The sequence below is a fragment of the Emydura macquarii genome, unplaced genomic scaffold (assembly GCF_026122565.2).
Source record: "Emydura macquarii macquarii isolate MOO-44397 ecotype Brisbane River unplaced genomic scaffold, CSIRO-AGI_Emac_v2 contig_2768, whole genome shotgun sequence".
Taxonomy (NCBI): Eukaryota; Metazoa; Chordata; order Testudines; family Chelidae; genus Emydura; species Emydura macquarii.
The window spans coordinates 30644600-30670062 of NW_027132905.1; the positions used below are offsets into that span (position 1 = coordinate 30644600).

At 54.5% G+C, this 25463-nt stretch overlaps 1 protein-coding gene across 1 annotated transcript; it reads right to left on the minus strand.

The window, feature by feature from the left end:
- Positions 1–1058: 1058 nt before the first annotated feature.
- On the minus strand, positions 1059–24923 carry APBB3 (amyloid beta precursor protein binding family B member 3). Its single transcript, XM_067566879.1, has 13 exons — positions 24793–24923; positions 13515–13705; positions 13201–13277; positions 11502–11562; positions 10919–11065; positions 10334–10461; positions 9852–9857; positions 9652–9766; positions 8756–8843; positions 8128–8211; positions 7254–7369; positions 6137–6322; positions 1059–2756 (listed from the first exon to the last, which is right to left on the minus strand). Exons 1-13 carry the CDS (start codon positions 24839–24841, stop codon positions 2523–2525), a joined length of 1482 nt encoding a protein of 493 aa, XP_067422980.1. The 5' UTR covers positions 24842–24923; the 3' UTR covers positions 1059–2522.
- Positions 24924–25463: the final 540 nt, after the last annotated feature.

Below are 25463 nucleotides of genomic sequence, written 5' to 3' on the forward strand. Positions count from 1 at the left end.
CACTGCTGCCAAGATCTTGTCCCCAGCTCCTTGTTCTGACCGGATCATGCCCTTGTACGAGCCCCTCAGCTGGCTCTCCCTTCTCTATGCCTTCATCCTTGTTCACAACTTAGCCCTTCCCTATTTGCAGTTGTAGCTCTGCCAATCATACCAGTCTCCACCAGCTGTTTCCGGACCTGCTTCTACCTTAATAACCTGTCACCTGAGAATGGACAGGCCACTAGGCATGACTGAGATCATAGCCACAAACTGCTACCAGATGACAAGTCTAATTGTGCGCCCAGCTAGAGGGGCAGCGTGTCTCCTACTGTGGGTATGTACAGGCCTAGCACAAATGACAGTGATCTTACCAAAAGTGCCATGGGCTCTTTGCTGACACAAGGCCTCAGTATTGACTCAGGCTCTCAGTATTGCATCTATTTTGAAAGATGGCCCCTCCAGCAGTCCAGTACCTCCCCACACCCCCATCACCATGCTGGGGCATTACAGCGCCCCCTGCTGAGTTACCAAGATTACCCCTTACAGTCCCTCTGTATTTCATTGCAGTCTCCCTCCCAAGTGCTGGCCTTGCATAGTTGGCAGCAGCAGTGTGGCACATTTGGCGCCATGATTAGAAAGGGAATTTGTCAGTGGTTTAGCTGGGCAATTCTGGCCCCATTGTCATTGACGTCCGTGGAGCCAGGATTCCACCCATGGTATTTTTCCCACGTCCTCTTGAGGTTTGAGGCACGTGGAGATCTCTCAGGCCGTTCAGCGACAGAGGGTGTCTAAGGCAGGACTGATTCAGGGACCCTGGCACACTAGATTTGTATTTCAACCCCATCCATCTTGTGGGGGACAGATTATGTTCCATCTGCTACTGTGGGGTTTCTTGCACCTTCCTCTGAGGTGCCAGCCCATCACAGACAAGCTACTGGACTAGATGGATCATGGCTCTGATCCAGTCTGGCAGGTCCTATGTTTGTGTAGCAGAAAAGGGCCTGCACCCTCCCCCCTCCCCTTACAGCTTGATCTGACCCAGATTCACTCCTTGGCAGGAAGGGGCCAAAGCAAAAACAAGGATGGCTTGTGCTCACTGCATGTTAGTGTTTTATTTGCACAAATGATCAGATAGAAAGTGTTACTGAGGTAGACTTCAGTCTATCGTACCGGGGGGCTCCCCCCATGGGAACTGACAGGAAAGTATAAATAAATATGGGAGTGAAGACATATTAAGGTGATGTCCAAACAGGGAAAGAGAACAATCCCTTTAAGGAACCAGCAGGTAATGTGTAACTGGCTAGCAGGGCTTCCAGCAGCTGGCCAGCCATCTGGTCCGTTCTATGCCTAACAATCCATAGCCCCAGCTGGTTCCCTCTGGACATGGCTGAGCCAGGTACCCAACAGCTTTGGTGGGAATTCACACATGGGCTCCCCCTGGAGGGGTAGAAATTCACACCATCTCTAAACACGTAACAACCTAATAGATGCTCAACACTGATTTTCTTTTCCTACCTTTAAAACTAGAGTTGTTCTTCACAGAGGCAATGGAGTATCAGTGCCAGGCCATGGGCACAAGGGTATTGGTAACGGGCCGTGGGCACAGACTTGTTACTGAAGAGCTGCTCCTGAGTGCTGGGCTGCATGTGCTGGTGTTCCATGAGCACTGGTGCTACACACACTGGTTTGTTACATTCGAGCACTGGGGCTGTGTGCACTGGCTTTTTTCTTATGGGTTTGCTTGTGATCACTAAGCAATTCACAGCAGGAGGGTGAAACAGACACACACACACCCTGCCACACCCAGTGCCATGTTAACAGCTACTGAATGAAGTGGGATGGGAGCAGGTCAGGTCATTCTTTCAGGGCGTGGGAAGTGGGGGTGGTTAGTCAGTAGCCAGCAAAAGGCTTTTAAGTTTTCCTTGTATCTGCAGCCAGAACCGCAGAGCCCCCATGGACCATGCCTGCCCACCATACTGGTGTCAGACGATCAAAGCCTGCTCTAAGGATTTCATTGGGAAGAGCCAGAGTTGAGGTGAAATTGAATGCTCTGCAGTTCCTAGTTCATACACCAACTCCTCCTGCTGTGGCGACAGTGGCGCCTACAGCCTTCAGCTAACAAGATGAGCTCTTCTTCCAAAGTGAATCCCAAGAAGCTGTGCCCTGGCTGGAGCATCTGCCTACCCCGAGCCCATCAGGCAGTGAGGGAAGAACTTGGTGCCTTTGGGCCTGTGTGTCACGTGTGCTGCTGGCTGTGCTGGATACTGACATGCCCTGCTTGGAAACATACACGTGCTGTGTCATTGCTACTCCCCAGAGCTCCCCACACCCATCTCCCTCCCCATAGGGTTAGCTACAAAGCAAAGGACGATCGGGTTCTGGTCTACCCTCCATGGCTAGCTGGGACTCTCCCTGCGGGGAATGCACTTACTCTTTGGGTCTGTCGGGCCTTAGCTACAGTGAGTGCAGACAGATTTGGTTACACTATTTACATGAGCCGGCCAAGTAGCCTGCTGCCTTGGCCCCACCACAATGGCTGCACCCTACGGGGTGTGCAGCATGGAATGCTTCTGCCGGAACACTTCCAAGAATGAGAAAAACCCCCGTTTGCGAGCACTGGCACTGGTGCTGCTTTTCTTCAGGGTGTGGCCCATGGAAGGGAATGGGCACCCCGGGGAGTCCACGGATGCCGTCCTCTTCATCTTCAGCACCGAGCGTGAGCTGCCCTTCAGCCTCAGCTGCGAGGAGGAGGCCACCAGACACTTCTGGTACTGAACCTACGAAGGAACAGGAGCAGAGGGTCACAGAATCATAGAGACTGGACCACAAAGAGCGCGGTGCCTTAACAGGACCCAGCAAGCATAGAAGGGTCATCGTCATCCCTGCACGGTGGGTAAACTGAGTCACAGAGCAATTATGTTGTTGTTCAAAGTCAGCTGGCAGAACTAAAACTAGAACCCAAGAGTCCTGACTTAGCCTGCCCCTTCATCTAATAGCTAGCCTCTGTTCCCACCTAGAGCTGGGAATGGACTCATAGAAGGATAGAGTTGGAAGGGCCCTCAGGAGATCATCTAGTCCAGCCCCCTGCTCAAAACAGGACCAGCCCAACTAAATCATCCCAGCCGGGGCTTTGTCAAGCTGCAGCTTAAAAACCTCTAAAGATGGAGATTCCACCACTTCCCTAGGTAACCCATTCCAGTGTTTCACCACCCTCCTAGTGAAAAACGTTTTCCTAATATCCAACCTAGACCTCCCCCACTGCAACTTGAGACCATTGCGCCTTGTTCTGTGATCTACTATCATCAGCTCCATCCTCCCTGAAACCCCCTTTCAGGTAGTTAAAGGCTACCATCAAATCCCCCCTCATTCTTCTCTTTTGCAGATTAAACAAGCCTAGTTCCCTCAGCCTCTCCTCATAAGTCTTGTGCTCCAGCCCCCTAATCATTTTTGTTGCCCTCCGCTGGACTCTCTCCAATTTGTCCACATCCTTTTTGTAGTAGGGGGGCCCAAAACTGGACACAATACTCCAAATGCGGCCTCACCAATGCCAAATAGAGGGAAATAATCACTTCCCTCCATCTGCTGGCAATGCTCCTACTAATGCAGCCCAATATGCTATTAGCCTTCTTGACAACCAGGGCACACTGCTGACTCATATTCAGCTTCTTATCCACTGTACCCCCCAGGTCCTTTTCTGAAGAACTGCTGCCTAGCCCGTCGGTCTCCAGTCTGTAGCTGTGCATGGGATTCTTGTGTCCTAAGTGAAGGACTCTGCACTTGTCCTTGTTGAACCTCATCAGATTTCTTTTGGCCCAATCCTCCAATTTGTCTAGGTCCTTCTGTATCCTATCCCTATCTTTCAGGGTATCTACCACTCCCCCTAGCTTTGTATCATCTGCAAACTTGCTGAGAGTGCAATCTACCCCATCCTCCAGATCATTAATGAACCCAGGAATCCTGTCGCTGTCCCATCCTCTGACCACTAGACCCACCTGCTTCCCTTGCATACAAATTGGCTCTGTATTTCCTGTGTGCTTCATAGTTCTCAGCAGGCTCTCCAGCTGGATATCAGCAAAAGGGCATCTTGAGTTCCCCCCTTCTCTGACCACTAGACCCCACTCCTCCCAGATTCCTCCCCCACCCAGCTCTGAGTCACCCAGGTCTGCCCTGTCTCTAGTTCATCTCCTGTAGGTGCTTCTGGAGAGTGGTTTGAGGGAGGATGATGGCATCTCCTCTCTAGATGCCCAGAACTCCTCAGCTTAGAAGGGTTTTCCCTGGCGCGGCCCCTTTCATTGTATTCCCTAGGCCACTGATGTAGAGAGGATACAGGAATCACGGAGCCAGTGGGAACCCAAGGAAAGGCAGGGAGCTCCAAGGGTGATTCGATGAAGGTGTCAGGATATGGGATGAATCAGTAGGGGATGGAGTTTTCATAAGAACAGCCATATTGGGTCAGATCAATGGGCCAGCTAGCCCAGTATCCTGTCTTCCAACAGTGGCCAGTGCTAGATGCATCAGAAGGGACCAACAGACCAGGGCAATTATTCAGTGATCTAGCCCCTGTTTCCAGTCCAAGGTTCTGGCAGTTGGAGGTTTAGGGACACCCAGAGAATGATTTTGCACCCCTGACCACCATGGCTATTAGTCATTGATGGACCTATCCTGCAGGACCTTATCGAATTGTTTTTTGAACCCAGCTTCTGACCTGCACAACATCCTCTGGCAATGAGTTCCACAGCTTGACTGTGTGTTGTGTGAAGAACTACTTCCTTTTCTTTGTTTTAAGCCTGTGGCCTATTAATTTCATTGGGTGACCCCTGGTTCTTGTGCTATGTGAAAGGGCCAATAACACGTCCCTAGGCACTTTTTCCACATCAATCATGATTCTATAGACCTCTGTCATATCCCTCCTTAGTCATCCTTTCTCCTAGCTGAAGAGTCCCAGTCTTTTCAATCTCTCACATGGAAGCTGTTCCATACCCTTCATCCTTTTCGTTGAGCTTCCCTGTCCTTTTTCCAATGCTAATTTAAATTTTTTTCAGATTTAACTTCTGTGTCAGATGTGAAAAATGAAAACCCCTCCCGTCTGTCCCCCACACTAACCCCAGATTATGCCCCATCCCGTCTGCCCCCCCACACTACCTCCCAGACTATGCCCCAGCCCCAACTACCCCCACACTAACCTCCCCAGACTATGCCCCACCCCCATCTGCCCCACACTAACCCCCCAAACTATGCCCCATCTCATCTGCCGCACATTACCATCCCCAGAATCTGTCCTACCCTATCTGCCCCACACTAACCCCCCAAACTATGCCCTACTCTGGCTGCCCCACACTAATCTCTCAGACTATGCCCCACCCCCATCTGCCATTAATCCGCAGACTATGCTCCACCCCCATCTGCCCCACACTAACCTCTCCAAACTATGCCCCACCCCTGACCTCTAAATACCCTTTTCCACAGGGATTGTGAGTGTTCCCTTGGGTGGCCAAACCTGGCTAGGAGGGGGCTGAGCATGTTGTTTGGCCCTTAAGCATCGGTGCCGCCCTGCCTTGGGGGGGGGGGGAGGAGGGCGCAGCTGAGCATGTCGATTATCTCCTCAAGTGAGCCCACCACCTCCAACTCCAAACAGGGACGTTTCAGCAACAGGGCTACGTGGCCCCATGTGGGGGGAGACAGCAGCGTGCTTCCCGCCCTCCCTGGACCCTGCTGCAGATACACACTGGCAGGGCCTGCATGCCAGGCAGCTCTTTGAAAGTACCAAGTGCTTCATAAGAGCCACAGGCTGTTAGTGACCCCCCACCCCTTAGCTTGTTGTGGGGGGTTGTCACATTAGAGCCCACCCCCCAGCAAAGGCTCATGGGGCTGGCTCAGAGACCAAACAGCCGAAAGGGCTGGGAATAGCAGATGCCTGCAATGCCGGCCCACAGCAATCGGGTTCAGAGCTGTCCCAGTCTATAGATCTCAGTCCATGGACTGGCACTAGTTGGTGCTCTCAGCTGACAGCCAGGACTGACTGGATCATGGATCCTAAACTGCCCCTGCAGGGCAGGGCTGAGCAGGGAGCTGCCCAGCAGCCCTTCTCCTGGGATAGATGGAAGATGTCAGTCTCTCAGTCCAGCACCTTTCCCTGCATGGGGTGGGCCACACTCACCATGCATGCAGCCTGCACAGCCTCTGAGATGGTGCCAGCGTCCGGTTCGCACCAGAAGGCTGTGCACTGGAAACGCTGCTGCCCCATGTCTACGATGAGCGCGAACGTGTGGGCATCCTTCCCAACCCCGATGAAGGTCACATAGCGGACTTGGCACTCCCAGATGTGGGCATCTTCCTCGCCGGCCTCAAAGGAACATACCTGAGATCAGGCCCTAGACTCAGGCAGAGGGTAAATGACCCTCCCTGAGGGTTACCTCAGCACTCCCAAGAGGGATCCAGAGAACCAGCGCAGAAAAGACCCAGCACATCACAGTTAGGCCATCCCCTGGGTCCAGGCTTTGGCCCCTTCTATCTGCTCCACAGGGCTTTGCCCAGCCTAGCTAGACACCTCCCACACAATGGAGCTTCCCCTATACACGGGGAAGCGACTCCAGGTCCTGATGCATAATAAGCTTTCTCCAACCATCAGCCTGTTCCCTTGGCTTCATTTCATCTCATCTTCCTTCAGAGCCTCCTAGGTCATCCCTCCCGCTCCTGGGTGTCTACACCCTATGCATCCTTGCAAACTCCTGCAGGAGTCTGGCCTGGCTGGCCTATTTATAGCTCCTCTCCTCCCAGCACCCCACTGGATCTGCTGCTGGGAGGGTGCGGGGAGCCTTGGGCTCCTCTCTCTGTCTGAGGCCTGCACTCACTGTCTCTTCAATTGATGGCAGCTATGTGGAGAGCCAGAGAAACCTCAGAGCCCACAAGTTGGCGGCACTGAATTCCTTCCAGCCAGCTCAGAGCCCTGAGCACTGTTGGCACTGCCCAGCGGCATTAATGAGCGAGTGGCTGGGAACCACAGGCCGAGGGGCTGCCTCCAGGTCAGTAGAAACCATTCTCTGGAGGCATTTGCCGTAGGAGTTGAACTGGGTGGGCGCCAGGGCAGTCGGGGCCTTGGTGAGAAACCCCCAAACCCACCCCAGAACCCGTTCCACTGGCTGCAATGGGGCTTCAGCGAGTGAGCCCTCTGTATCCCAGAGGCAGCCACTTGGTGGGCACCCCTCAGGGGCAGTGGTGGAGGGGATTGTGCCCTGTAGCAGAGCCCCGGGAATGCCAAGCATGTGGAGTGTTACCTCTGCCTGATGCACCCTCATCACCGAGTCTGACACACTGACAATGGAGGGGCTCCACTGTTCACGGCCTTGGCTGCTCATCAGGGTCTCAATGGCCTCATTCAGCACATCCATCCCTGGGGAGACGAGCAGAGGGGATGGACCACACGCTCCACTCCTGGCACAATGGGCCCAGTTATCACTCACCCATCAGGCTCCGCTGAAGCCATCAGCCTTCAGGACCCAGTGGGCCCCAGGCTGCCCTGAGGGAAATGCAAGGGCAGGAACGCCCTGTGCCACAGAGTCACACGTCCAGGGGTGGGGCACAATAGGAGGCCACAGGCAGCTTCATCCAGTCGGAGGGGCAAAGGACACAGGCAGCCCCGTCAGCTGGGTTGGGGCATGAGCAGCCCCTGATAGATACTGGCAGGAGATGCCAGCGAATCCTACAGAAATTGCAAGCTCCACGGTTATAGTGCAGCATCACTGGTGCCGAAGCCACTGGAGACGCTGAGTGTGGAGGTACCATGGGGACCAGGGCCAGGAAGCGACTCGCCTGGGCAAAGAGGCAGCGACAGCGCGTCCCAGGCCAGCCTTCAGTGCTGCACAACACTGATTCCTCAGTGCCCCACAACACAGTCAGGCCCCAGTGCCAGCCCCAGGCCAGCCGGCTCATAGCACAGCCAGGCCTCATTGCCCCCCCAAGCCGGCCCACAAAACAGTCAGGCCTCAGTGCTGCCCCGCCCCCAGGGCAACCTACAGCACAGCCAGGCCTCAGTCCCATTCCCCCCCAGGCTGGCTCACAGCACAGCCATGTCCCAGCGCTGCCCCAGGCCAGCCTGCTCCCATCACACCCTCCCCTGCTATGTGGGTGTACCCCCTCAGCACCACTCACCCATGGCTTTGGACACCAGCGAGCTGCCGATATACAGGGCTTCGTACTCCTGGCTAGACGGCCTCACAGTGTCCAGAACAGCAACTGCCCAAGACAAGAGACAGCCAGAGCCAGTTCTCCTCCACCTCCTCACCACCTTGACCAAAGCCTAGCTCTTTACTGGCGGCGGCGGGGAGGAGACAAACTCCAACCCCAGGGCTGCCCCTGCCTGTTTGCGTCTCGGGCACTGGTAACATGGATCCCCTGCCTAGCACCAGGCACTTTGCTTCGCGGCTCACAGTCCAACGTGAGCAGGAGTTGCCGTTCTGTTCTGCTGGGGACAGCCCTCCACTGCCCTGGGATTGGTTCGGTGCATGTGGGGGGGGGTTTTCCTTCTCCCTGAGGACGCTCCAGGAGCACCCCTGCCTTGAGCCCAGCCCCACAGGCTCCGCGCGCAGCTGAGGTCACCCTGCTTTGCATCTATGGCACCCCTTAGGCCTTTCTTTTAAAGTGAGGTTATGTTTTGCTAGGGCGCCCCCCCCCCCTCACCCCCGCCCAGCACCCTACTTATGACGACAGGCTTCCAGGAGGCATGCGGCTCGGGGACATGTGCAGGAAGCAGAGGGGTGAAGGGAAAGCCCTGGAGTACCTTGCAGTGGTAAGTTGTCTGGCGAGATGGGCTGCAGTGTGACGGATCGAGTGAGACTGTTGCTGACCACTGCCTGCTCAGCCATAATCTGCACAGCACAGAGAAACACCATCACACAAGGGCTTCTCCACCAGCCTCTGTTTTCAGATCCCGGCTGGTGGGGCTCAGGCCCTGGGCTGCCAGGCAGGAATGCCCCTGCTGGGCAATAGGATAGCACCAGGGAACAGGTGTGTCCATGTCTATAGCCTGGTGGCTAGCTCACTGGCCTGGGACTCAGGAGACCTGGGGTCTCTTCCTAGCTCTGCTGCTGACCTTAGGCAAGTCTCTGTGCCTCAGTTTCCCCATCCTCCCTTTGAGGTCTGCTGCTGAGACATGCTATATAGGAGCTAGCTATTACTCTCATTAGCACTTGAACAATTCAGAGAGGGAGAGCTGTATCATCAGCCCCATTTTACAGGTGAGGAAACTGAGGCGCACAGTGGTGCAATCACCTGTCTGAGGCTACACAGCAAGTCTGTGGCCGAGTGGGGATTGGCATTCAGACTTTAATGACTCCCATCAATGCCCTTGCCATGGTCTCCATGCTCCAGCCCCAGGCAGTCAAAGGGTCCAGGCTAGATGGTCCCCATTGGATCAGGGGACTCCTGTTTAGTCCTGCCGCACACTGTTCCCAAGCAGGGGTGCTGCTCTGGGAGGCCTCCCATCAGCCCGAGGCCTGGGGCATGTCCAGTCTGAGACGCCTGCTGGCAGAAGGGGAATCTGGCTCCTAGCCTAGGAGAAGCCTGATCTGAAGGGGTGTCTGGGCTCAGGACTCCCTGCTGACAACTGAGCCAGGCTGAGGGAGCCGGGTTGGGCTAGGCCCATGCCTGCTGGACAGTGCGTCCCGGGGAGTGTACCTTGGAGCACATCTCATGCAGGGCCTTAGCAATGGCTTTGGCAGGCACGTTGCAGTGGAAGACGTGGCACTTCAGCATACACGTGTCCTTATCACTGGCCACGAAAGCAAAATCCCTGCAAGGAGAGGAGAGGGGCCTGAGCAGGAGGAGGAGGGCTGGGGCGCCCTCCAACCCTGCCCATGGAAGCCAAGGAGCATTACCTGTCCCTGCAGCCAGCGCGGCAGCGTGTGGGGAGAGGAAAGGAGACAGCAATTAATGCGCTGATTCCTGCATGGCAGCAGCAAGTCAGGATATGCACCTCAACGCACTCCTCCTCCCCACCAGCTCCCTCCCTGGGGACCCAGCTGGGAGAGGAGAAAAGGCCCACTACAGAGCACCAGCAATGGCTGGCCCCACGGGGGTGTCCTGTGTTCCAGGTACATTGCAAGGGAGCCGTGCCAGCCCTGGGCGGCAATGCCCTGCATTGTGCCATGCACAGCGATGCCCCATTGCCAGGGCGACACCACGTCCTGGCGTCAGACCCTAAGGGATCACAGAGTGGTTTGAAATGCCCCTGGAGGCTGGATTACAGGGCATGGGGCAGCCCTGCCCGCATGCCAGCGACGGTCCCGGCTCTGCCAGGGTAGTGAGGGATGCCCCAGAGCTAGGCTCTGGCAGCCTCCTGACCCCCTTGGCCACTCACCTGCCATTGTTGCAGCCCACCCCCCAGACCCGGATGTTGATGATGGGCTGACAGTGGATCAGGCTGTGATCCAGAGGGTCCAGCAAGCTCATTGTGTCCTTCTTCAGAATCATCACCATGTTCTGACCCTGCAAGGAGAGAGCAGGGGCACTCAGGCCTTCCCTTCCCCTCTCCAGGCTGCTCTGCTTCCCCTCCTGCCCCTGCCAGAGAGAGGCAGGAGGTGATAGGATGCCCCCTCCCCCACCAGGAGCTTTGATGGTTCCTCCAGCATGCAGTGTTTGGGGAGGGGGCAGTGCCCCAGGGTGCATGTCTGTGTCTCAGGAGGAGCAGGATGGAGGGGCAGTCTGAGGGGGACACAGGGGAAGTGACTCTCACCCTCTGCCCTGTGACCCTGAATTGGGCAGAGCTGCAGCTGCTACTGAGATGGCAGAAGATCCCCATGGAGAGTCACCAGCCAGGCCTGGTGGAAGCCAGGACTCTGGGGCCAGCACCCCGACTCTTGTGAGCAGATCCACACTCCTCCCAGGCACCATCCCCCCGTGGCACCAGGCGATCTCGGTCCTATGGTGGGTGGAAAGGACTCACCTCGCCCCAGCTTCCCGCAGGGTCCCGACCCTCACACTTGCTTTGTGAGAGCTGCTGGATGCAGTTATTCACCGCAATGCTGCTCTTGCCCGGGGCCAGGTCCTCTTCCGGGATCTCCACCCAGCCCAGAGAGCGCACGACGAAGCACTGAGAGGGGAGATGCATGGGGGTCACACTCAGCAACAGCCCAGCCCAGCCCAGCCCAGCCAGCCAGGCAGCCCACACACATCTCAACCTCACTGAGCCTGCCAGAGCCATGGCCAGAATAGTGACCCAGTCTGGGGAGAGGGCTAATTGACACATTGTGAATAATTTCCGCCAGGCTGTACCATGCCAGCCCCTCAGGGCTCTGAGCACCAAGCAGCTGTGCCCAGTGCCCCAACTAGTCAGGCTACCAGCACCAGCCTGGGCCTGTGGGGGTTCTGCTTGGGGAAGCCAGCAGAGCACATAGGTGAGAATTCAGTGCCCCACTTACGCTCTGTTCCAAGGCACCCTCATAGCCAGCAAGGGAGCCAGACGAGCATGCTGGGTTGGGAAATGCAAATGAGCAGGCTCCCTGGGGCAGGCACAGGGGTGACGGTACCTTGGAACCCGGCTCTGTGCCACCGTGATGGAACGCCTCCCCGTGCCAGGGCACCGAGGTCCTGCAAAGGAAGGCAAGGCATTAACCATGGCAATGAGTGGGGCATGGTAGGAATCCTGCAGGCTGAGAACCTCTGCTTCTCCCCAGAGCAGTGAGGGCCCAGGCAGCTGCAGGGCATGGTGTCTGACCCTGCTCAGGACCGGGCGGTATGGCTCACTCACCCTGGCCTGGACTCGGTAGGTGGCCACTGTGGTTAGGTTTCTTGATAGGGGCCCTGCCCCACTAGGAACTGGGCCAAAGCCCCCCAGCTGCTTCCCCAGGTCATCAAACAGCCATGTGTTGGGGCTGGGGCCATCTAGTCACAGGGCCCCTCCTTCCAATTTCCCCATCAGTCAGTGTGATCCCACAGCGAAGAGAACCAGCCCTTTGTTCCCCTGGGCAGCACCAACTACCAGGGTGTCGAGCCCCATGGTCACGGCCCTCTCCGACGGGGAGTCTGTGCAGTGAGCATGGGCCTGCAGCACCCTGATCGTGGGGCTCAGGAATCCACCTGCATCTGCAGTGACACGGGCACCACTTTGTGATCCAGTGCAGAGACAAGACAAGGTCTTGGCCTTGCTGCCCTGGGATCAGGGTGAGTCCCCTCCTCCCTCAACTTCCCAGGCTCTGTGCCCAGCCCCACCCTGGGATCAGGGTGAATTTCTTTCTCCTGAAACACTGACTTGGGAAGATGCTGGCTGCTCCTGATCCAAACAGTGTGACATGCCCCCATTTACAATCGTGATGGCACATGATACAAGCATGGAGCAAAATAATCCCAGCCTTCTCTGAAGTGCCAGGCAGGGACACCGCATTTGCCATAACAGATCAGGCCACCAGCCCCCCTAGCACAGCATCCTGCTGGCTGCAGTGGCTGGTATTTGACTCTTCTGAGGAAATGATAAACAAGAGACACCCCATGATGCACCTGGCCCAATGTGCGATGGTGCTCAGGTGATAGGGGCTGGGAGGATTCCCTCCTGACCCCCTAGTCAGGGCCTTGAAGCATGAGGGTTGATTCCCTTTGGTTAGCTGCCTAACCAGATGTTGGCAATAAGAGAGTTTCTCCAGGTGCAGATTTACCAGGACTTTATATGTCTGCAAATTAAGCCAACGGATTTGGAGGTTACCCATGCAAAGGCAGAGTGGAAAGGGCAAGTCCCCTTCTTCAGGGCTGGGGCACAATCACGCCAGGATTGTTTAGTTCATCCCTGGGTGCCATATGGCCAGAAGGCGAGGGACAAATGGTGGGAAGTCTAGAGAGGAAAATGATGGGTGCTGAGGAGGCTGGAGGGAGTTGCTGAGGTGTGGGGGTTCCCTGCATGCCAGGTGCTCAACAGTGACAACATGGGGACAGATACCTGACACCTGGCAGCTCGGGGGGAAGGAGGGCTCCTTAGAGAATGATTGAGTGTGGAACTAAGAGGAATGGGATGAAATTAAAAGGAAAATATAGTTTGATTGCCAGGAAATAGCTTCATGACTGTGAGGTGCCCTGGGTTGTGGACTCGCCTCCCAAGGGAAGGAGGGGGACCATCACTTAGGATGAAAGCTGGGCTGGATCAAACCTTAGCTGCAAGGAGTAACCCAGGAAGGAGAGCATATCCGAATCAGGCATGCTTTGGAACCTTGCCGAAGTAATCTGTGTGACCAGCCCTACCTCCTGGGCAATGAAGCCACCGGACTAGGGACGGCTCTCTCCTCAGACACGAGTTTTACTGCGGCTGCCTGCAGATCCTGAGCAGAGACAGGAGAAGAGACATGTGAGAATGCCATCAGAAAGAACATGGAGCTTGTTTGTAGATGGACTCCGAGCATTCCTGGGGGATGTCAGACTCCCTATTGACACAGCCCTGATTAGCCCTGGTGATCTCGCCTGCCAGGGAGACCAGGGGTCACTGATCAAATCTCCTTCCTCCTGCCTGGAACTGGCAGAGCTAAGATTGAAGCTGATGTTCTCCTGGCATTCTGTACCGTTTCCTGTAATGCAGCTTCTCCACTAGCCGCCAGGCCCCCTCCCAGATCAGAAGTGCACGATGGCCGTTGCCACTGCGTGGTGCCCGTGGGGACGTGCCAATAGTAGGTTCCCGAGGAGTCATGAATTTTCCTCCATCCCGGGGGAAGGTCGGGCTCTATCTCCAGATTCTGGTCACTCCACAGGTTATCTAGGAACACAGAAAGCATCAGGCAGCTGGGCTCTGGGTTTGTAGAGCAACTTTCATCCCAAAGGATCCCAGATACTGTTCCTTCACCCATTGCTGAAATGCAGCCATCTCTGGGGTGGGACACAGCACTTGTTTACCAGCAACCCTACTGTAATGCTGACTGAATTAGGGGGACCATTTATTATATTATTTAACATTAATATTTCAAAATTACAATATTAATATGAGATATGCCATGTCAGGTACTGTTAGAAAGGTTATAATTTGCTAAGTATGATGATATTGTTTATGTTCATATGTCATATTTGTATTGGAAGTTATGGATAAATTTGATGTATCTGTATTTCAACTTGTGCTGTGTTTCTGGGTGACATCCCAGACAGGATGGCTGCAGCAATAAGCTGCTTAATGACCCATTAAAGAAACTCACAGGTACAATGGGCTCAGGGAGAGAACCCAGGGGCTACACCTGATGAGTCACCAGTCCAGTACTTATTTATTTGACCCTGGACTACTCCATCTTATTTCAGTACATTTCCACAAGCAGCATGGAAAAAGCCAAGGGACATAAAAGGCAGTCTTAGCCTTCAGCCACCGTCACCTACCTCTGGCTCAACTCATCTACAGCTGAAGCTGTGAAACAAAGGACTGAGACCCATCCAGGTACTGGATGTACACCAGAGGGGCTAAACAAGCCTGCAAACTCCACAATTCTACTGGAAATCTGATATATATGGACTTTCAAATAATTTGTATGTATCTGATTGCTTTAATCATTTAACATTTCTCTTATAGTTTGTTTCTTTCCTTTTATAATAAACCTTTAGTTTTAGTTACTAAAGGATTGACTGGCAGTGTGGTATTTGGGTAAGATCCAAACTTATAATGATCTGGTACTGTGGCTGACCCTTTGGAGTCAGGAGAACCTTTTTGGTAAAGAGCATAGAGTTTTAAATAACTTATCCCTTTGCTGGACTTAGTGGCTGATTGGGAGCCAGAGACTGAAATGCAGTAAAGGGGGCTGTGTAAATTTTGTTTTAGCTTCTTAATAACCAGTGTGGGGAATCAGAAGCACTGATTGGCTGGTTGGGAAGTCTGACTTCAGTGTCACCCACCAGTGCTGGAAGAATCTGCTCTCCTTTTGCAGCCTGCCCTGACCTTGGCATTCTCAGGTGGCTGCCTGAGGCATGGATGGGTCACACCTACATAATAGTTTAGGACAGGAAAGGAAAGACACTACAGTGCATTCAGCTGGGAATCTAGGCTTTCCAGAATGCATTTATTTACATTGGAATTTGGCAGGACACCGAGGCAAACACTCCAGCTCTTTAAGGGCCAGGGGATCTGGGGCCAGCCAGCCCTGTTCACTTTATCAGCCCCAGCAGGAAGGGGTCAGGTGTGTTCTATAAGAAATGGAAAGAACTCAGCTGGAGGCGCTGCAGGAGGGAGAGGGACTCCTGCAGCAGTCCCTGGAGCAAGAGGGACTGAGAGAGGCAGAGGGGAAAAGCCCCAGGGTGGGTGGAGGAACTGCTGTTGGGTTTGATGTCTGCCCAAGTTTTACATGTGGAGACTAAACCTGTGCCTGGAAAAAGACTCTGGAAAAGGCCATAAGTCCTTCATCGACTGGGAAGACAGGCCAGCATCTTGCACGTGGAACAGAACTAGAGTGACCAAATTTCCTGATTTTATAGGGATAGTCCTGATATTCGGGACTTTGTCTTATATAAATTCCTATTACCCCCCACCCCATCCCGATTTTTCACACTTGCTATCTGGTCACCCTATGCAGAATGAGGCCAAGTGACCAGCCCTGGGAACTGAGGCAGCAGCAGTTAGACTGAAGCCAGATCAGGTAAATCATTCTTGTTACAGGATCCCCGGTGACTCAAGTGATCAGGACCTGTCCTCAATCACAGAAATGTAGGGCTGGAAAGGACCTGGAAAGATCATCAAGTCCAGCTCCTCCACGCTGAGCCAGGACACCACACTGGAAGTGTAGTACCTCCACCAGAACAACACCCCTAGAACCATTCAGATGTACCAGAGGGAAGAGCCCCCCTCTGGGATACAAACTGCGCAGTATTATTAAGGAACCAGGTAGACAAATAAAAAGACTTGGTCCCTGCTCTCAAAGCTGATAGTGTATGGAGGGCATAAGCTGACAAAACAAAGAGGAGAAACGGGACAAGGGCATGAGTTGGGTTAGTGGTGCAGCACCTTGTTTGCTTTATCTATATGTGGTGTCACATTAACTGCTATGTGTGCGTCTTATGAAGTGTTGGCATAGCCATGTCGGTCCCAGGCGGAGGAGGTAATATCTTTTACTGGACCAACTTCTGTTGGTGAGAGCACTCCCAGACAGTAGGGAGAGCACAAGGCAGGAAGGTCACTCCTGAGCCCCTTCGAATGAAGTCCAATGATGCATACTTAGATGGGAAAATTCACTTCACAAAGGGCCTGAGTCAATGACCCAGAAACCTGGGATGGCAGGCCTGGTGCTGAAATGTCCCATGCATTAAACTCCCTCTGAAGTCCCCAGAAGCTCTGAACATGGAGGACTTGCAGGATCCCATTCTCAAATGCTAACTGGGCTTGGGAGCTCCTTCCGACATAGAGTGAAACACAAGTGCTGGAAGCTGCAACAGCTGCTTGTCCTCAACTACATTCCTGCAGCAACTTACATCCCAAAGCGCTTTGCATACACTATTCCCACAGCCCTGCTGAAATGCAGCCATCTCTGGGGTGGATGGTGGCACCTAACAGTACACAACAGCAAATGCTCACTCTTTTGAGAAGTACCTAGAGATCTGCAGCACATAGCACCCTGGTTTCTGAGCTCTGGTCCAAAGGAAGTACATAGTGCTTGACTTGTTATCCTCAGAAGGAGAAAGGGCTGGATTGACCCATCTGGGATTGGCAGGGAGCCTGGGGATACATCTACGCAGCAAAAAGGATCCATGGCAGCGAGTTTCAGAACCCAGGTCAACAATTCGGACTCATGGGGCTAAAATAGCAGTGTGGATATTTGGGCCAGGCTCTGAAACCTGGCAAGGGGGAGGATCTCAGAGTTTGGCCTCCAGCCCGACCCCAAATGTTTACACTGCCATTTTGAGCCCTGCAGTGCGAGGTCCATGAGTCCCAGTCAATTCATCTGGGCTCTAAGACAGGCTGGTGTGGGGGTTTTTTTGCTGTGTAGACACACCGTCAGAGTTTTAAGCTGGTGTTACACCGCTGAGGTCTATACTACACACTTTGGTATCACTATGTCGGTCAGGGGTGTGAAAAATCCACACCCCTGAGTGACATCATGCCAACCTAAACCCCACACGTAGACAATGCTATGGCAGCAGGAGAGCTTCTCCATTGGCATAGCCACCGCCTCTCATGGAGGTGGAGTTACGAAGCTGACTCTCCCATTGGCTTAGAGTGTTTCACCAGAAGTGCTACAGTGGCACAGCTGCACCGATGCGAGTTTGTAATGTAGACCTGCCCTAAGCCATCCCCTTGGGCCAGCTATAGCACTGGGCCCGCAGCAAAGGGCCAGACCATTCTGCATCTCCATTTTCAGGTACTTCTCCAAATGCAATTGGAGCTCAAACAACTCATCCTCCTTTCTGGCCTAGGGCGCAATCTAGCCCACCACTCCAGAGGCATCCAAGCATGCTTCATGGTTTCAAAGCCAATGAGCCAGCCCCAGCCCAGGGGAGCTGTGCCAGAATACACCCCTGTCTTTACAGCCTACGCACTACTGTAATCATCTTTGTACAAAGTACACCTTGTAATATCTGAATGAATGAGGACTCCATAGCTCCATCACTGAATCCATGCATTGATTCACAGGCAGGCAGGTTCCTGCAGACACAGAAGCCTGGCCCATCAGAACTTCTGTGCAATGCCGGGGTCATTTTGTTCAGTGCAATGGCAGAGCTAGGGACTGTGATAACATCCCCCCCACAAAGATCTCAAAGCTCTTTTTACAGCTCACAACTCTCCTGGGTACGGGGTGAGCAGCTGACTCATTCTACAAATGGGGAGACAGCAAGATGCTCAAGATCATAGAGCAAATAAACTGCCAGGTCTTGAACAGAACCCAGGAGTCCTGACTTACAACCCCCTACTCTATCCAGTAGGCCACACTCTCTCCATGCAGTGAGCACGGCATCAAACACTCTGCAATGAGTGTGTGTGGTTATTTCAGTGGGTAACTGATCATATTTTTTTAATGTCAAGTAAACTGCTAAAGGAATTCAGTGGCATCAATGGAGCAGAAAAGCTGTGGATGGAGACACTCAAAAGCCAAGAAATCCAACCTGATGCTCTGACACACAGAGGTGGGGTTTTGTTGCCATCTCTAGTACTTCACTTTTTGGATTAAAGTAGCTGGTCCCTGGACGGTTTTGCATGTTGAAATCCCTACCCCTAATGCTGCATTAGCCAATCTGGATTATTTATATCAATGAGAAAAGCAACAGTCTCTTCGGCGGAGATGCTGTAACAGGATAATATTGCACAGTGCTGGAGGGGTTTCCCAGACATTCTGAGCGCCCCCTCCCAGGAGGTATCAGAGAGTCAGCTCAGCCCTGATGATCCTCTCAAAACAAAGGAAACCAGGCTGCCAAAACCACTGGCTCAATATCCCACATGGGCCCAAACCCTAGCCTGAGAGTCAATGCTAATAGCAGAGAGCTAATGCCGTGCCGTGCCACACACCCTGCCCGGGGGGCCCCGAGCCAGGGGCTGCACAGTCGAAGGACTGGAGCTGGTTGTCCCTAGAGACATGCTCAGACGCAAATGCACCACTAATTAGATGGAGCCAAAGCTAATTCATTCCATGGAGCTGGCGCTTTCCCCAACACAGGAGGTACGTCTCCTCTGCCAATAATTGTCTCATGCATACACCGACTGAGCCAAAGGCCTGCTCCAAAGCCTCCATTTCCAGTGCAAGGAGTGATGCTAGCTCCCAGGAAGGCCCAGCCAGAGAGTTCTCCCAACAGTACAGGCACACAGGGAGAGATGCAGAGATGCATTACAAGGCACTGTGTGACAGGAGTGCAATGTGCTGCCCAGTCAGGACTCAGGTGGGACCCCTCTCCTCCCACCTTCCTCCAGAGGAGCTGCCAGGGTTCTGCTCAGCCTGGGGCAGGGATGGCATCATCTCTAGCATTTACATTGCAGAGCACAAAACACAGTGCAGACTGCCTACCCTACAGCAGTGGTTCTCAACTAATTTACCACAGGGGGCCACATATGCATCTCTCTAAGTGTTATGGGGGCTGCGCATCCACACAATATATATACTACCTGTATGGACCTGAGGTTGTCACGTGGGCTGCTGCTGTGGCTTATTGGGCCACAAGTGGCCTACAGATTGAGAACCACTGGCCTACAGGGATCCCCAGCAGCATGACATCCCCTCGTGCCACCCATTCCGCTCTGACATGGAAGGAAGAGCATCCCCTACTGAAGCACCAACACCATGTCCCGTAACACCCACCTTTCTCTAAGTCCCCCACCAATTATTGACCAAGCCCAGCCCTGTTCAGCTTCTGAGATGGGCTGAGATCACAGCCATGGTGGAGTGGCTACAGACAGCCCTCGTAGACACAGCAGGGAGGGCTTCTAGGGTGCATCACACCCCACTGATGCTTTTGGGGGAGGAAGAGGAGGAAGGAAAGTAAAAGGAAAATTACTGAGGATCTCAGGGTGCCACCCCCTCTTTGGAAGCAGGAGGAATGGTTCAGTCCCTGCCCTATCTCAGAATGGACAAGAATCCGAACCTGCAGCCCGACTCTTCCCTGCAGGAATCAAAGGTTCAGTGTCTGTAATGGTATCTGTCCCCGTGAATAAAGCTAAAAATACCCAAAGGTCAGCCTGCCCCTTCTGCGTTATTATCCTGTTGATGCTCCTAGCATGGAAAGAACAGAAGTTGAATAATCCATCACCAGGCTGCAGCATGCTCCGTGCCTCTGCTCTCCCCTGCTGCACAATCCGCCCAGGCAGCTGTGAACCACACTCTACTTAATCAGCTCCTGCCATCATTTGGAACCACTCAGCCAGATGCTGGTAGAAAAAGCCCACACACTCTACTTGGAGAGATTAATGCCACAGCACGGAGTCTGCAGCAAAGCAGCCAGTCCCTTCCTACCACCGGAACCATTGCATCCGCTGCCAGCCCCACAGTCTCTTTGTCACTGCCAACGCCCTTCGCTGGGAGTCCTGGACAGTGCCCAGACTATGCCCAAGCATGGCCCACAACTTTCCAGGGGCCTAAGGGCTACACTACATGTATCTATCCCCAGGAGGTGTTGAGGTCCTGGCATTGCTCTGAAAGGGGTGAAACCCATAAGGAACACACAAGGCCACTGGGGTCTGAACCAGGGAGTGTTTGTGTCTTATCCAAGAAGAGAGGAAACCATTCCTCTCTCTACACGGCGCTGGCAACACTGCTTCTGGGGCTATGCCAGGGCCATAACAAGAACAGGGCGAGCAGGACAGCCGCCTAAGGTGCAAAGCTGCAGGGGTGGAAAAATGATGAAAAAAAACAGTAGAGGGTAGAAATATGCTTGCTCATCCCAGGTGCTGAAATACTCAGTTATGGCTCTGGATAGGGCATTCACGCTGGGCATCTCTGTGAGCACCAGGAAAACAGAGGCCAATTGGAGAGAACCAAAAGAAGCCACAAAATGGTCAGGGGGCTGGAGGGAAAGTTAAAAGCACTAATGGCCCCACTGATGTTGACGGGCATTGGAGCAGGCCCCAGATCTGCAGAGCCTGGCTGAGCAAGTGCTAAAAGGAGCTGGGGGAGGAAACTGTTAGTCAGAGTTGAAATTAAGGCCTGTTGACCTGAAACCTAGTCCTCAGAACTGGAACAGGTGCCCCACTGGGGCCAGCGCAGGGTGTCCCGAGGTTGCATTCTCCATCCATGGTTATGTCTCGTCTGATCCTAACTGCTCTAGCAACTGGCCCACATTTTATAGTCTGGGGGTCCATGCACTCCATCACGGTGCCAAGCAGCCTCTGGCCAGAAGGGACTGTGTTGGGGGGGGTGCTTCCCACACTCACCTGAAAGGGGTTGACATAGGCCAGAGTGGCTGCAAAGTGGGGGCCATTTAAGTTGGAGGGAAAGCCCCAGTGGAGGGAAGCTCACCTGTGCAGGAACAGACGGGGCTTCTAGAAAGCCAGGGAGCTGGTAGCAGAAAGGGGGCTACAGGAAGGAGGGTGCAGTCACCTTCCCTGCGACAAGGGGAAGAAAGGGATTTGGACCCAAGAGGAAGGGTTTGTCTAGTGATCCCGGAGATCAGGGTTTGTTTAGAAGGGTAGAGAACGCAAGTCTGGGATAGGCAAGGTTGGAAGCACTCCAGGGGAGTAGCAGGAAGGTTTGTGCTAGTACAGACCTTCGCTGGTGGAGCTAGGGCCCCTGGCTGGGACCCAGTTGTAGGGAGCCGGCCTGCATTCCCCTGAGTGAGTGGCACAATCTGGGCAGTGAACTTAAAGACTGTCTGGGACCATTTGCTCTAGTCACTGAGGACAGTGGAGTTAAGGACTGCTTGGGATGGTGCGGAAGACTTTGACAGTACTCTGGAAGCAGAGGACTACTGTGACTGGGCCGAAGGGCTAAGCCCCACTACAGCTCTGAGGAGCCAGAGAAGGGCCACAGCGCAAGAGAGCCAGATGACAGGCCAAGGAAACACAAGAAGGGGGCGTCAGGCTGAAGGAGCTAGTGCCCAGAGCAGCCAGGAGGAGGCTGCCTCAGCGATGAGTAGAGGCACTCATGACAGGGACCTTGATGCTGGCTCTGCAAGAGGCATATTTTGAATACAAGCCTTTTCCTGTCTTTCATTCAATTCACAGAGAGTCTGGGCCAGGTGCCTGACCACAGACAGTGCCTCCCAACCGCCCTAAACCTCCTGCCGCCCACGCAGCACCGGGCTCTGGCAGCTCCGTGAATGAGCGCGGACTCACCGACTCCGGAGACAGAATGGAGAGGAAGCCTAGCAGCCCAGCAGCCTAGCCAGCTGAGCAGCATTTTGGATCTTCATCCCCCACACAGGCCTCCCCCTTCTGGGGGTGAAGTCTCATTCTGGGGACGTGGCATGTTTTCACTTATTATGGGGACTTCAGGGAGAGCTGGGAGTACTCAGCATCTCACAGGATCAGGCCCTGGGGAAGCTCTCCATTGACTGCACTAGTCCAATTTGCCATCCCATGGCGCTGACCACTTTCCTGTGTTAGGGGAACCTGGTCTTTCAATGTCCTAGATGCATTCTTTCACCGATTCTCCCCTCCAGCCAGTGACTCTGCAATGGAAATCCCAGCCCAGAATTACACAGCAGGATAACAACATTGCTCCCAAAACACACTAAACTGCTCTCAAACCCATGCCAACTCTGGGAATTTAATCAAGGGATGGCAAGCTTTCAGCATGGGGCTTAATTTGGTCAGAGTAGGCTACAGCTCTGCACCTCCTCCCCACAACTCCAGTGTCTCCTCTCCACCGCTCATTTCTCAGAGGACAGGCTGTGTGTGAGTCTGGGGGAGGTGGAGACAACTTTCCTTTGGTTGTTAAATGGCTGTATCATGGGAAGAAGCAACTGAAATCTTCCCGATCGCTCATGGGGCAAAGGAAGCAGCTGGGCAGGATGCTTTGGGAAATGATGTGGGAGTCGTTTCTTTAGCAACAAATTATCTTTAATACAAACCATATTTGCTTATACAGTGTCATACATTTGGTGTGAATTTCGTGCTGGCAAGAGATGCCCTGACATCCTGACATTCCCTGGAGACTGACTCCTCTCTGTAGCCACAGATCAGGTACAGTCCAGGCAATGGCAGCGCCAGTTTATCGCCCCCCCTCCACCCAGTGCTGGGGTCCTAAAAAATACATGCCAAACAGGGCAGTAGGAGGCCCTGGAAGGGAGCAGAGGAGGAACTGGGAGGAAGATAAGGGGGAGCTGGAGGAAGTCCAGGGGAGCAGCGGATGACTTCCTACAGAGCCCATCTGCCCTCGCCCCCTCCCTACCTGTGTCCAGCTTCCTGCAGGGGGTTCTGATGCCTAGGGAGTGTCACTACCCAACTTTGCCTGGTAATGGCTCTCCCTTGGGCTCCTGGTGGCTCCGGTCCCCTGTGCTCCTCTGCCTGGGCCTAGCTGCAGTGTCCCCAGCTATTTCCACATTGATGCCTCTCCAAGTGCCCCCCACCAGAGTCTGGCACCTGCCACTCAGAGGACAGTCTGCAGCCGGTGAGAGAAAGGAGCTGGCTGGCCTGGAACTAGCAGAGGTACTGTAACACTGTTCCGGCTCCTAGAGCGGTGCTCTGGAGCAGTTGGGAACAACCCAAGCTCTGCCCCCATCCCTTCTCAGCCCAAGGTGCCTCAGCTGTGACTCTCAGAGTGCAAAGAAAAGTGCTGCTGGGCCTGGCAGTGGTTTTGGTGATTTGGACATGTGCTTGCTGGGAAATGGACTGAAACCCACCAAACTCAGTTCACGCAGGCCACCAGATGGCTGTTAGGGGTAGCAACTTTGGGTTGATTTGAATTCTTTAGCCACACCAACCTTTTAGAGAGGCACTTTCCTGATTCAGCACATCTTTTACCAATAACAGCATAGCTGTGTGGCCAAAGCAGCAAGACTGAAGGAAATTGCAGGCTAGGTGTCTCAAGAGAAGTGGGTCTTGTTTTTTAAAAGAGCATATGCAGGGGGCCTGGATTTGCTCTGGGCAGTGCAGTAGCCCTGGTAGGATGCATGTAAGATGGGGTGTGGCTGTGCCCATAGTCATCAAAGAGATTTCTACGCAAGGAGCATGAGCTCTCATGCCTGGCCTCACTCAGACACTGGACACTTCCCAAAGAAACAAAGTGGGGATAAAAGTTACAGGGCATTCCTGACTTCACCCAGAATCTGCAGGTGGAGAAAGGTGCCAGGTTGGCCTGCCAGGAGCCAATGGTCTCTGTTTGTCTACAGAATAAGGACATCATGGTCAGTGGCAGAGCAAGTGCCTCCCACTCCCCATCCTCAGGGCCACCCATAGGGAGAAGAGGTAACTCCAATGTCTGGGACCCAGTCAGCCCTTGACCTCTCTGCTTTGACTCCCAAAAAGGGGAACAGGCAGTGCCAGGTGTGATGTAGACACTTGAACAGAGATACCCAGATCATTTAATGTCAGCCAGTCAGCCAGCAGATGGGATGGGTCACTGGGTATCTGGTGATGGACAGATATAAAGGACCTCCATCCCATTCCTATTCCTCTCCCCCCCTTGGGTGGTGGTTTGGAACTGGTGCCCTTCAAAGTGAACAGTTACAACAGGAATTTCCCCTCCCCCTGCCACCCAGCCCTCCCAGATTTGCCTTTTACTCCACGCAAGTTCAGTATCAGAAAAACTAAGTATAATGAGAAGGGATTATCGTGGCTGTTGCTTTGGGCGCTAGCTGCCATTCCTGGTGTTGGCAGAACTGCGGCTGGGCAAGGGGCTGGCTGGAGTCTGAGGTGCAGGGATAGAGGAGCTGGGGCAGAGGCTGGGCCCAGGATTTCCCATCCCAAGCCCGTTCCTCAGCACAGCCCACCCAGCAAACGAGCAAGAGATTCTTGTAGAGGCAAAGGAGAAGTCAAGCCAAGCCTTTGTCCGCGTTCAGCACCATGGAGAGCTCTCCCAGGCATGGCCGAGACTGGCCCAGCCAGCCTGCGGGAAGGATCCCGGGAGGGAGGCAGAGGCGCCCCTGCATGGGAGGGGCAGGCATGGCAGCAAGAAGCATCCGGAGGCCCATGGGACGCCCTCTGCTCCGTGCACAGAGCTCCTTGCAGACCGTGCGCGCCCCAGCAGGTGTCAGCCCGGTGATGAGTAACAACTCTGCAGCGAGCCAGGGACCCGCGCCGAGCGCCTGGCCCAGGATGACGGGGTATCGCTCTGCCCCTCCCCGTCACAGCGCAGGGGGCACGGATCTCTCCACGGCCCCCTCCCCTGCCCAGGGCAGGCATGGCCCCCTCCCTCCGGGGTCCCTCTCCTGCCTCGTGTCCCGGGAACGGCCCCTTTTTCCCCTGCCCCCTGCCCCGGCCCCCTCCCCTGCCCGGGCTCGGGCCTCCGCGGCTCTCACCGTCGCAGTTGACGAGGATGATGGCCAGCATGTAGTCCTTGCCCAGCATGGCCTCGGCGAGCCGGGCGCCCGGGGACGGGATGGGAAGCGGCGAGCGGTGGCTTCAGGGCGAGCGGCGGGCTGGAGCGCGGGGCGGGGCTGGGGGAGGCTCCGGGCAGGGGAGGCGGGGCTGGAGGCTGGATGGGAGGCCGAGGGTGGGGGACGGCAGAGGGCGGGGCAGGGGGCCGGGATGTGGGACTCGCCCGAGGGGGCTGTCCAAAGGCGGCTGCTTTGCGCTGCTCCCATTAGGCCCTTGCTGTGTGAAGGGAGAGGCCTGGCAGAAGCGGCTGGGGAGGGGGGCTCTGTCCCGCCCTGCTCCGAGCCCGGCTCCCCAAGCTGGAGGGGGGCGTCTCCTAGCTTTAGAAACCACTCCCCCATGGAGCAGAGCTCGCTTTACAGTGGTGGGTGCAGGGATTGGGGTTCTCAGGAGAAGGGCGCTTGATATTTAAGTGAAACATCACGGGTTCCACTGAGATACAAGCTGCAGAGGCAGCTCCCTCCTGTGCCCTGGCCTGGGGGACAAAATTCAAGGCTAGCTTTGAGCATGGCACAGTCCCTCCTCATTCAGCCCAACCCCACTCTGAGCTCATACTGAAGAGGGCTAGGCCACCTCCTTACCGGCCGCTCTGTCT